This window comes from Lycorma delicatula, chromosome 4 (assembly GCF_047948215.1).
Source record: "Lycorma delicatula isolate Av1 chromosome 4, ASM4794821v1, whole genome shotgun sequence".
Lineage (NCBI taxonomy): Eukaryota > Metazoa > Arthropoda > Insecta > Hemiptera > Fulgoridae > Lycorma > Lycorma delicatula.
Genome location: NC_134458.1, coordinates 10939903 through 10954021, shown reverse-complemented (window position 1 = coordinate 10954021; position 14119 = coordinate 10939903). Strand labels below are relative to the sequence as shown.

General features: G+C 32.3%; 1 protein-coding gene across 1 annotated transcript in view; it reads left to right on the top strand.

Moving 5' to 3' along the window:
- siz (Brefeldin-resistant Arf-GEF family protein schizo) overlaps positions 1-14119 on the top strand; it is a 75193-nt gene that overhangs the window by 36291 nt on the left and 24783 nt on the right. Inside the window, exons 8-11 of the mRNA XM_075362296.1 lie at positions 1122-1411; positions 3265-3404; positions 10098-10323; positions 11072-11261. Coding sequence (XP_075218411.1) covers positions 1122-1411; positions 3265-3404; positions 10098-10323; positions 11072-11261 — 846 coding nt within the window. The remainder of the gene's footprint in view (positions 1-1121; positions 1412-3264; positions 3405-10097; positions 10324-11071; positions 11262-14119) is intronic.

Genomic DNA, 14119 nt, shown 5'->3' with positions numbered 1-14119 from the left:
TCATTATACCATTATGATATTGTGATATATAGTAGTATGTATAAATCTATATTTCTTGGAACAATTTTACTCTTTTTAAAATAAAAAAATATTCCTAGAGACAAATATTTTGTATTGATGCAGTATATGGTTCATGTATTAACTAACTCTTACTAAAAATCAAAATTTTTCCTTGCGTCAACACATCTCATCAAACATTATTTTCTAACTGGTGCCATCCATTGGTGATGAGTCACCTCCATTCCTTGGTGGGCTGCATTTGTAGAGGGTAGTAGCTTATGTTCCGTCATCAGAATAATTAAAATTTGTTGCTTATAGATTCTGGAGGGAAAAATATCTAAACTAGCTCTTCCTGAATGATTTTAGATTTAATGATTAACATGTCAAGCTGTTTTCTTTGTATAATTTTTTTTATAAACTGACTTAAATTTTGTTCCCAGGAAGCTTAGAGAATAGTTGGCTTAAATAGGATAGGATTGATACTGCACTTTATGACTGCAAAGTGTAAGTTTCTTGATTCAGAGTTTAGAATCTGTAATTGAACCCTGAAGAAAAGTATACCTGTGTATTCTAAAGTCTTCCACAAAAGTGTTTTTTTGTCTTGTATGGAATACTTTTATATATTATTCAGATTGTCTTCTTTTAATATTAGGGTAGGTTATGGTAGAACATAAGAGCAGTTAATCATTCTCAAGAATAACAAAGATCTCTTGTTAGATTTGTATAGGAACTTGAGATGTAATATAGTTTCTCTTTGCCTTCTTTATTGAACTGAAAAATTACTTATTTATCAGCTGATGCATTTATATGCAATGTTTTTGAAGAATCCTCAGTGTTTGTTTTTTCTTTGTGTTCCAAAGATTAAATTTTATTTGAAACGAACTTAGAATATTTAACTGTATTCTATATATTTTTTATGTATCATGTATTTGTATATACATGCACATGTGCAGATGTGTATTGTTTCATCTGACGATAAAGAAATGGCGTATTCTGTTTTAGTTTTAAAAGATTCCTAATTTAGTTTGAGAAATATTATTCTCCCTTAAAAGCTTAAAAGCTAAAGTATTGATGAATCTAATCTTTATCTTTTTTATAAACAAGTATTAATTTTTTTTTAGATGTTTTGCTCAAGAACTGGACCTGTCTGGCATGCAAGTTGATGTGGCACTTAGAAAATTTCAAACATACTTTAGAATGCCTGGTGAAGCACAAAAAATAGAACGGCTTATGGAAGTTTTTAGTCATAGATACTGTCATTGCAATAGAGATGTTGTTTCAAGGCTTCGCAACTTGGATACTGTATTTGTTTTAGCTTTTGCTATCATAATGCTCAACACAGATCTACATACACCAAATTTAAAACCTGAACGTAGAATGAAACTTGAAGATTTCATCAAAAACCTAAGGGGTAAGTATTGCTCTATGCATGAATTTTAGATGTATTTTATAGATTGCTTTAAAACTGTATTTGTTTTTACTGTAATATTTTTCAATTTTAGAGATTTTATGTGTACGAGGTCTATTCAGAATATTACCAAACTTTATTTTTTTAATCTCTATTATTAATTTTAGAGATTATTGGCCTTTGTTGCCTTCAGAGTACCCCCCCCCCCCTTCTATATTCACACACTTCTCCCAGTGGTGTTTTCGCTTTGTGAAGCAGTCCTGGATATCTTTATTTGAAATGGCATTCAGGGTCTGTGACAAATTTGCTTTAATGTCATCTATAGTCTCAAAATGGCATCCTTTCATCATTATATTTAATTTCAGAAATAAGAAAAAATTGAAGTAGAAATCATTCATTTCAGTTAATACATTTTTTGCATGATCCAGGACCAGTTTTCACAAAACTTTAGATGATTTATCTTTACCATTATTAAAATCTTGGCTGTACCTTACAATGTTAATTATTTAAATTTAAACTTAATTTGTTACTTAAATAACCACAATATAATTTAATTTTTCCTTTAATTTACTAACACTTTTTGATAATTGTTTGTGTTTTATTTATCATGCAGTTCATATGAACTTATTCTTGTGTTAAAAAGTTTTTATCTTTTTTTTTATTTCACATATTCTCAAATTTTAAAAGTTCAAGGATTTCTATTTGATAGATAAAGCAAACAGTTCTTTTTTCTCAACTTTAATTACCGTTGTAATCCAGTCAGTAAATAAATTATTGAAGTTGTGATGCTGTAGAAAGAAATGGAATTTAATAAAATTCAAATGGTGATAATGTACTAGAAGATACTTTTCCATGGTCTCTGGTTAAAAATGTGTTTTTTATCTGTTCATAGATCTGCATGTTGAGGATGTTTGCAGTAATCTTTAAAGATTAATTTTTTTTGTCTTGTATGTAGTATCTTTTGTATCTATGGTAACTATTTTGTTTAAATTTTCTTTTACTTGAAATTTTCATAAAAGCTACACATTGTTTTATTGGAATATTACATGAATTAAAAAAAAACAAAATTGACAATGAAAAATGTTTTGTCTACTTTTAATAGCCTAATTGTATTTTTTGTTTTGTTGTATATGGGCACATGTGCATGTGTGCACCAACACACAAACCTCTTCATGCACATTTGTAAGAAAAAGTTTACAATAATATTATCAAACAGAAAGAAACTATTCAAGTGTTGTGTTAACTATTTTTACATGAGAGTAATATATTTAAATTTTAGTAATGTTCCAATGTATTGTAATTAAAAAAATATGATACAGTGAGGGTGCTTTTCTGATTTGATAATTCAAGTTTTTATTGTTATCAGTCTTATTTTATACTAGTTCTCACACCCTTCTATTCTGTGAAAAACTCTCAGCCTAGTGTTTTTCCTACATCCTACATTCATAGTTATCTGTTTTACATACTGTAATCTTTGATTTCCTTTACTGTTGTTTTCCCTCTTTATTTCCTTCCAGAACCAAATTCATTAACTCCCAAATGCCTTGAATTATGGGTCACCAGCTTTGTCCTTTTTACAAGATTTTTTCCAAACTTACCTCTTCTCTTATTAATCTTAAAAGCATTTTATTTTACACTCTTCTCAGCTTATAATAACATTTTTACAATTCTCTATTTCATTTCAAAAGCCTCCCTAATTTTTATTTTCCTAGTATTGTTGTGTTCCATGTTTTAGTGCCATTATTGAAATTAAAAAAACACTTTTTTCCTAAAATTTTCTTTATAAATTTCATTAAACTTTTTGTTACCTTATTTGTTGTTTCTGTCTGCTTAAGTAATAATTATTATGGTTTCAGGTATTGATGATTGTTGTGACATAGATAGAGATATGCTGGTTGGAATATATGAAAGGGTTAAAGCAAATGAATTCAAACCAGGATCAGATCATGTAACTCAAGTACTTAAAGTGCAGAATACAATTGTGGGGAAAAAACCGGTATACATCATGCATCTTACTGTTATCTATTTTATTTATCACTATCAATAAATTAATCACCAGATAGAGTAGTTAAACAATTTACAGATTAAAAGACTTTTTTCATTCCTTGTATCATCTTCAATTTATTTTTAATCATACTAGTATTCTATAAATTCTGCATTTTTAAAAAGTAATATAAAATATGCTTTGTATTAAAGAAAAAATGTCTTGCTCAGTGAAAATTCCAGAAAACATTTATGAAAGATTTGAAAACAAAATTTAAGAAGTTATTTTCAGAATTGTGCTTCTATTTTGTTTATTCAACTAAAAGGTTGTAACAGTATGATATTTTTTTTGAGAATTTGTCAATATTTTTTTTTTTTTTGAAAAAATAAACTCGTCTGAAAGAGTAGGTTTTTTAAGTAAGAATAATATGCAGTATTAAAAAAGTTTGGAAATCACTTTATGTTATAAAAATGAGTGTGACTAGATGATAAAAAAAGATACAGATATGTAGAGCTAAAATTCAAACTTTTAAAGAAAGTTTGGAATGTCTGTCTCCATCTGAAATGCAACTTTAATTTTTTAAGTAGTAAAAAGGTCATACATTACATGCTTTTCTCCCAACAGGAAGTCTTACTCTTAAAGACTTTGGGGATTGGCGACCCATTGGCCATAGCCTCTGCAGCTATTCTTTCCACTACACACAGAGCCCCTGCAGAATACTTTACACTATACACATACACTACACGAAGAACACTACACAAATTACAATATATACCTGTACACAACCACATTACAACATTCTTACTGTTTCTTCTTACATTTACATTCAGTGGTGATGTGTCATCTTATGAATCCCAACTGTAACCCAAGGTGGAAACTATTGTGCCAATGGGTGAATGTCTGTACACAGTGAGGCTCGAAAGATGTCCTCTGGTCACCTGGGCTAATACAGTTGTATTTAGCTGTAGCTCCAGTACGTATGTGCTCTGCTGGAGTGGTCTGTTATATCTTCAGTACTCATGGGACCTAAATTATTAGTCCAAAAGAAAATCCTAAGATGGTTGGTGGTCGATCTGAAAAAACCACCGAAGAAAATTTTGTGAAGAGGCCTCGCTCAGCATTGTCTGATGAGGATAGTTCTGAACAAATGGTGACAAATCAAGTCTCCAATATAAAAACATCAGATTTGTAGTTCTTCAGAATAAACAGGTAGGTGGCTCCCTTCATAAGGTTTTGCCTTTCGCCGTAAATAAAGTTGTAATGGGTTCAAGCGATTTACCGAAGAATATCAGGAAATTCTGATTGAAACATATAATGACGTGCAGAATCGATCTCTTTTACGACTACTAATATGAGTAGTATAAACGTAAGTGCGGTGTGCCACAAAACATTGAATACAAGCTGACGGGTAATTTTTTCCCATGACCTTCAGGATATGGACGTCATGGAAATTGCTGATGAGCTTCATCCCCAAGAAGTTGTAGTGTCAAATAAATAATGAAACAGAGCGGAATAGAAGAACCAACACCTTCTCTTATACTGACTTTCAATTTTCCAGTACCATTGGAAAAAATAAAACTTGGTTCGATGTGAGATTGAGTACAACCTTTCATTCATAACCCATGGCGATGTTTCAAATGTCAAGTATTTGGCCGCGCTACAACATCTTGCCTGAAAACTGAGATATGTGCATGATTGCTAAGAAAGGCCACAATGACACTAACTGCCAAGCAAATGAAAAATGTGCAAACTGCAGTGGATAACACACAGTTCACTCCTGAGATTGCCCAACTATTAAAGAAGAGAAGGCAATTCTCAAAATCTGTATGAAGCAGAAACTATCTTTCTTAGCTGCATGAAGAGAATATAAAAAGATACAGAACTCTCGTAACCTGGTTGAACCAGATGTTTGTTTCACTGCAACTACATCAAGTAAAGCCCTTACAAATGCAGGTAACCAACAGTGTGGATCCTACAATGAGCAGAAAAAGCTTTTCAGATATTATCTAATCAGGTTGCTTCACTTACTGCAACTATTTCTGAGCTAAAAAAAAATGAATAAAAGGTCTGTAGTTGCAGGTAGTGAAACTAATACTAGTGGGATCTTAAAGTTCCTGTCCCCAAAGTTTTATCTGTACAGGCAGGAGTAAATAACAGCTGGCAGTATGCCACCCAATAAACTCCCTGTTAAGGGAGGTCACACAACTACTTCCTCTGGGATGTTGTCTGCATCTTCCCATTTTTCAAAATCTCCCCCTCCATCACCTCATATACTGGATGATATGGTTGAGGAACCACCCGACCACAGAGCATCGGAGTTTTTTAAAATTAAAAATTTGAAAAAGAAAAATCGAATCACCTACAACTAATTTTTTATACACGCTATTAAATAACGAGACTAATGCTGTAAAATATTTTATTTTAAATTTATACATATTTAGTTATTATCCACTTCAATATACATCCCTCTTTTATCCCTACAACGTTCCATGTGAATTTGCCATTGTTTGAAACAGTACTGGAAGTCTCCTTTTGTAAGCTCTCATGACGCGTGCCGCTTTTTCTTTCAAAGCTTCAGTGGTCTGAAATCTTGGTCCTTTTAATGCAGATTTAACCTTTGGGAATAGATAAAAGTCACATGGTGCCGGGTAAGGTGAATAAGGCGGATGGTCTAACACTGGAATGTTATATTTAGCTAGAAACATCTTGACAGACAATGTCGTGTAAGCTGGTGCATTGTCCTGATGAAGAACCCACATCAGGTTTCTGGTGAAGAACCCGCATTTGTTCTTCCACAATTCAGGTTGTTTTTTTTTCTTAGTTTTTCATGGAGCTGAGCAAGGACCTTGAATAAAGACAAGTATTCTTGTCTTTAGCTGATGGTCAGATCAGATCATATACCAATTTTTTAAATATTTTTATCAGCTTTTGACTTGGAAGGGCGACCCGGGTGAACATCATCTTTAATGTCTTCTTGGAAACTCTTAAACCACTCAAAAACTCGTGCACGTGATAAACATTCATTGCTATATGCTTTTTTAATAAAAGATAAGTTTCAGTAGTGGTTTTTCTAAGTTTCATATTAAATTTTTCCAATATTCTCTGCTATAATAAAAGGCTTATAATTTTTTCAGCAAAATAAAAAACATGTTATCCAAACGAAGGTCATGGCCAGACTAATATGTCTGTAGAAACTGGAGTAGCAACAATTGAAAGAGAAGGCTTCACGCTACATAGCTGTCGGTTGTACGAATTTGGCACATGCGCAGTTCTTCTGTAGCAGTGTCTTGTTATATAATAGCCACACTTTGTATTTGTGTGTATTTCTGTAATTATAACTACCTTTTTTTATGAGGATTATTCAGTGGAATGTTAAGAGGTTTATGGTTCTGCATTGAAGATGTTAGAGTATGTTGATGTGTTCACATGAACTATTAATAATGTGCTTTCAAGAAACATCTACTATAACAAGATGCAGTAACACTCAGAGGCTAGTTCTGTGAGAGATACGACTGTCTTGTGGACAATAGACAGAGTGGTGGAGTTGCTATTTTCATGTGGAATGTGGTGTCAGCTACAAGGATACCACTACCTACCCTCATTTCTGCTGTTGCTGTGAAAATCTCTGTCCCCTTCAAATTGCATATCTGCTATTTGTATCTCTCACCGAACTTCAGTGCTCTCATTGAGTTCAGTGCTCTATAAATGTCAGATCTCCTCACACAAATCCCATTGCCATTGTTAATAGTAGTAGACTTCAATGCCCACCACATTTCTTGGGCTCATCTTTCTGCTCCTCTCAAGAAAATGTGATAAATAGAGTGAGACAAGACTTAGACCTCTGTGAACTGAATGATGGATCATGCACATTCATGCCGTTATTGTCTGGTATATCATTCAACATAGACCTTTCCTTATGCTCACCAGTTTTACGCCCCCCATTTTAATTGGTCTGTTGTTATGACTTTTATGACAGTGACTACAGCCCAATTATTATTGCTTTTGGTGTTGACTGCAAGGTGAACAAAATGCCACGAAGATGGATTATTGAAAAGGTAGATTGGAACTGTTACTGTAAAGCCTTCCCATCACAGTATGACGATTGTGTAGATGCCCTTGATCAACTTACCTCTTTACATTCTGGGTACTTGGGAATCCTAATAGATATATCCCACGGACATCAAGAAACCCTAGGCTTTGTGCAAATTTAACTGCAGGCCTACAAATGAACATCTAAATTTGAATCGTAAGCCTAGAGTGGTATGTCGTCGGTTATTCTTAGACTCTAAAAGGAAGTCATGGATGAAATATGTGGACACTATCTCACATACTACTTCCATGTCTACTGTGTGGAAAAGGATCTGTGCAATTTGTGGATCACCGAAACAATCCATTCAAAGACTCATTCATGAAGGAGAACACCTTTCATCATCTTTTGGAGTGGCAACTACCTTAGCAGATTCTTTCCACCCGGTGTCTCTCACTTTATCGTATAGTAATGAATTTCAGAGGTACAAGATACAGATGGAAGTATTACCATTAATTGGTGATTCAGTTAGTAAATTAAATGCTTCATTTTCATTTAATGGGTTGTCATGCACTTAAAAATTCACGTGACACCTCCCTTGGACTTGACAACATTGTCTCAGTATGTTGTCACACCTTCCTAATTCTGTGCTACAATACCTGTTGTGTATTTTTAATAGTTTATTCGCCACACAAGTCTTCCCACCCATCTGGTCAGAAGCCATTGTCATACCTGTATTTAAATCTCGTAAAGACAGCATGCCCTTCAAGCTACCACCCTATCTCCTTGACAAGCATTTTATGCAAAGAGACAGAACATTAATGTTTGGTCTACCTGGTATTACAAGTGTCTTTACTGCTGAACTATACACTATAAATAAGGCTTTGATTATCATTAATCCTAAGTAACATCATATCCTTATTTGTAGCAACTCTTGTAGTACTCTCCAAGCCTTAGAAGACTTTTATTCCAGACATCCTGTCATCACTGAAATCTATAATGTAATCACTGAGTTGAATCATCGAAACATACAAGTGAATTTCTGCTGGATCCCTAGCCATCTGGAATTCTGAGTAATGAACAAGCAGATTCTGCTGCTAAAGGCGCATGTAGTCAACCATCTTTTACTACTCGTGTTACTATATCCAACTTTATTAACTGTGTAAAACTCACTCTTCGCGCAAAGTGGCAAGATGACTGGATTGCTGCAGTAGACAACTTTGACATATCAAAGATACTGTGTTGTCATGGAACTCCTCCCACAGGAAAATTTGGTGAGAGGAAGTGGTCCTCTGTCGATTGTGAATAGGATATATAAGAGCTACTCATGGGTATCTGATGTCAGCAGAAAATGTATCGCTATGCGTAAGATATGACTGCTGCTTAACTGTATACCATATTCTTGTGGACTGCATATGTTGTGTGGCCTTGCATCGTAAATTTAAATTGCCCAGAAAAATTTGTTGAATTTTGGGCAATGTCAAGGAAATTTTAGATCACCTGTTTCTATTTTTATGACAGTATTATGCTTCAAATTTAATATTATATATATATATTTTGTTCTGTGAAGAGGTTTTTAATATAGTTGTTTTACTTTTTAATTGTTACAATTTTTATGATAGTTTTTTATTCTGTTATCTGAGAAGGGGCCCTTTACTCCTGTTTTGGACTTTGTTAAATTTTATTTATGATTATTTAAATTCTATATTTTTTGTTTCTTTTTAAATAAATTTTATTTATTGTAATTATTAGATTGTGATTTTAGTTGTAAGTTTTTTGTGATTTATGTCTATTATTAGTTATACGTTTTAGTTTTTATTTTTAATATTTTGGTTTTAATCTAGTTTTAGTTTGTTTTTTTTGTTATAATATATTTTAGCTGTAATATTGGTTGTAAGTATTTGTTTAATTTTATAGTTTTTAGTTGTGTTTTTTTTCTCTTATATTTTTATAATTATTATTTTGGGTGATGATAACATGCAAGTGTTTTTCGCCCCCCCCCCCCAAAAAAAAAAGTTAATTACTTGGTTTTCATATAAAATATGACAAGTAAACAGTGGTGGCTGATTCCAGAATTTTCTTACGTATTGTATATGCTTATTGTTATGAATGAAGTGTCTGAACTAGAATTTAGAAAAGTTCAAGCTTAAACACTGCTGTTTTTAGATAAACAGCATCATCCAGAGAAAAGCTCAAGCCTTCCAGGCCACAGGTGCCAACCCATCTATCTCTCTGGAGATCTGGGAATTTTTATCCTAATTGGAGTACATCATTTCTGAGTAGTGATTTTATGTTTTTAGATATGTGGTACAAAATTAATTTTCTTTCTGAAATGTAAGAGCCACGGAGAAGAGATTTAGGGTTTCTAAAGGAACGTCCTTGCCCGTTCCTTGAATCGTGTTGTGTGGAAATATATCATTGAAATATACTGTTCACATGCTGAAGATGCTTCTGGTATGTAAATTTGTCATATAAGTGATAATTACTTTAATGTCTATTTATTTAAGTTAACAAAGAAGAATGATAAGGGGGTTGTTAATATATATAAGTAATGTACTGGTTAATGTGTTTTATTTTATATTGATGATTTATATTACCAAATAAACTTTATTCAATTATGAACATTAGCTGCATTAGTAAATATAATTATAATTTATTGTATAATCTCTTTATAACAGAACTTAGCTCTACCTCACCGCCGATTGGTTTGCTATTGTCGTCTGTATGAAGTGACAGATATTTATAAGAAGGAACGACCTGGGGTTCATCAACGGGAAGTATTCTTATTCAATGATCTACTTGTTATTACAAAAATACTAAGCAAGAAGAAAAATTCTGTTACCTATACATTTCGACAGAGTTTCTCTCTGTCTGGTCTTGTTGTTTCACTTTTTGAAGTTTCATGTAAGTTGTATTAAAAAATTTTTCCTTAGAATATAAGATAGTTGTGGCTCATTTATTATATCTTGGCTATATCGCCTTGACAATGAATTTAGAAAATTAAAATTTTATCAGCGTTTGCTTATCAGGTATAATCAATTATATAATGCCTATGAGAAACGTAACTGCATATCATTGTTTTACTGTTGAATATAAAGGCAATCATGAAATGGTTTGTTACTTTCAATGTTTAATATATTAATTTTGTCTATTGGATGGTTACAAGGGAAATGTATGAATTCAGTTTAATATTCCGTAGAAGTATTATTAGATCTTGTTTTCCATAAAATGGTGTTCAAGTGTTTTCAGTATTTTAAAATATATTAACAGTCATTTCTATTATATGTAGGATTTTCAATCAGTTTATTATTTTACAAATTATCTGCGGGTGTTCTTGGATTGATGTCAGAAATTTAGGATTTCAAAAAGTTTTTGAAAAAACATTAGAATTTTTAATAATGTGGAGTATTTTATTGAAGCTTGACTAGATTGTTTAGTGAATAGTGAGTATTTTCACTCATATGTATGTTTACTTTCCTTTTAAACCAGATATTTATAGGTTCAAAAATTAATATTCACTCATTTTTGTATGTTTTACAAATTAGTATTCTGAGATTATTTGCTTGAAGTTGTAAGTTAGTCAAAACTGGCTACCCTATTTTTATATGTCTGATGATGTAATTTTTCTCATTTACTGATAACATTTTTTCAGATTACCCATATGGTATCAGATTGTCACAGAGAGTAGATTCACGGATTCTTATTACATTTAATGCTCGTAATGATCATGACCGTTGTAAATTTGCTGAAGATATTCGTGAATCCATCAGTGAAATGGATGAGATGGAAAATTTACGGATTGAAGCTGAATTAGAAAGACAAAAAAGTGGAAGAGGAGGAAGGTAAGCGACATATCATTATGTGTACACACGCACATGCCTATTTTATATTTTTGATGTCATTAATTGATATCAAAAACATATTTCCTTTTTTTTCATTCCTTGGTATTTTTTCCATTTTATTATATTTTGTATTGAATTTTATGCTTAAGTGTTCTGGTCATAACTTTTATAATACTTACTACTCATTTCAGTTCCTTTTGTTAGCAGTTTAACAATTGTTTACTGTTAATGTAATTCCTGTAGAAATACTTTTTTAAGTAGAATTTGAAAAAATATTTTTTTCAAATTCTACTAATTCACCTAATTAATTAATTTTTAATCTTTTCAAGTAGCTTTTAGAATTTTAATGGAGTGATTCAAGCTGTACAACACCTCATCCTGAAAGACTCTTTTTACATTCCTGTTCTTCTGATTCTTTTAGCGTAATTTTAATCCTAAGCAAATACTGTACTTAATTTTTCAAGTATAGAACCTCTATGGCTGGGAAGACGAGGTACCTAGCATGTCCTTATCTCAGAAGTATATCAGTCTTATTGAAATGTTGACCTAAAAAAAAATTATATATATATATATATATATATATATTTCCCGGTTAGGAAACCAGACACCTTCCCAACACTTAACCTATTTTGTCTAAGAAGAGATTGTGGAGATCTTTTTTGATTTTTGAATTTAAAATCTGTAAAGTTTAGCTAAGGGCTGGGTTCTTCATCGTTAATTTAGTTCCTAATTGTTAATTTCTCCAGTAATGGAACCTTTTAGAATTCTTTTCGTTTCTTGCTACCTGCCTATGTGGTCATTCATCTTTATCCTTTGTAATTATTATTAAGACAAGTACGAGGGCTGTCTGAAAAGTTTTGAGCCTAACATAAAAAAATGTATTTTTTCTGAAATATAATTTTATTTTTCAACGAAGTCCCCTTTCAACTTGATATACGTTTTCCAGTGATGCTCTAACCTCTTTAACCCTTCCAAATAGTAGCTGGCATATTTCTGCATTTACATATGCGATAACCTACTTGTCCGATGAAAATCTCTTTCCTCCAAGTGAAACTTTGAGGTTAGGAAACAGGAAAAAGTCACTTGGGGCCAGATCTGGTGAATACGGTGATGGTCAACCAATTCAAAGTGCAATTCATGAATTTTAGCCATGGTGACCATCGAAGTGTGAGCAAGTGAATTGTCCTGATGGAAGAGCACTTTCATCTTCTTCAAATTTGGATCTTTTTTGCAATTTCTGCTGTCAGCTTGTCAGGTAATGATGTGTAATACTGTCCCATTATCTTTTTATCTTTTTGAAAGTAATTGATAAACAAATTTCTGTTACTATCCCAAAAAACAGTCCCCATTCGACAGTTCCCCAAAATTCGACCTTCCTGGTCGATGGAAACCATCTTCACCTTTTTTTGGAGCAGATTCACCCTTTACAGTCCACTAGTTTGTCTGTTGTTTCTTCTCAGAAGTGTAGTGATGGATCCGTTTCATCTACAGCTATGAATTGATTGAAAAAATCTGACTCGTTTTGCTTAAACTTCTCCAGCAGAGCCTTGGAAATGTTCATTCAAATGCGTTTTTGGTCCAAAGTGAGCAAACACAGCACTCAATGCGTGGATAGCTTACGCATATCCAATTCTTCAGTTAATATATGACAAACACATTCTTTTGATATGCCCATAGCAGAGGCTATCTCTCTAACCTTAATTTGTCCAGTACCATTTGGTGAACTTTTTTGATGTATCAGTGGTGGTTGCAGTTTTTGGCCATCCTGAACACTCTTCATCAACTAATCTGGTATGACTATGCTTAAATTCAGCTGCTCATCTTTTCACGTTGGCAAATGATGGGACAGAGTTCCCGTAAACAGTGTCCAACTCGGTTTTAATTTGTATAGGCATATTGCCTTTCAAATGCAAGTATTTAATTACATGATATTTGATTTTTTCCATTTTTACAAAAACACTCACAATGACTTACTCAAATGATTAACAAACAATAACTGAGCATCCAAAATGGCTGAAATCTTAGTTAGTACTTTTCAACACATGCGCAAATACATTCCCTAACTTTTGTTGATAAGTGTGATGCACTTTTTTTACAGTTAAGTGCCAAAAAATTACAGTGTAACCAGATTATAACTACTAATAAATATTCCATCATTTGTGAGACTTTTTACTTCATTGATAATATTTCCCTCCAAAATGATAGCTGTATCATCAACAACACAATAAATATTTCCCTTAATTTCACTAGAGTTCTCCAGTCTAGAAACATCATTTATGTATGTAATGATTAAGATGGGCTCCGATATTGTTACCAAGGAATTCAACATTTAGTATTTGGATTGGAGCTGCTAATTCCAGTCACTCAGATGTTGATTATTTAAAAGCCTGACATCTGTGTCAGACAAGACTCGTCAACTAATAGAAGAACATTGAATGCCTTATTTTTCAAGTTTTTAAACGAGATAGCATGATCAAACCAATCAAAGACCTTCATAATAAATGAAAAAAAAATCCCAATAGTGCTTTTGTGAAGTGGTTTTTTATATTTATTTTTTTAGTTAGTTCAGATAAAGGATTAATGTTAGATTTACACTCTTGGTAGCCAAAATGATTTTTACTATCTATGGAAAAATAGAAAAAAGAAACTAACTTACCTTTTAGACCCTTTTAAAAATCTTACTAAATGAATTTGTAAAGTGATCAGTTTGTAATTAGTAGCCAGCTTTCTACTGCCACTTTTGCCAAAAGTGGTACAACTGGAGACTCTTCATACATTTTAGGAACATACCTTGAGTAATTGATAGATCAAAAATATGAGCTAGAAGTAGAAAAATATGATTTTAATTTTTTAATTAT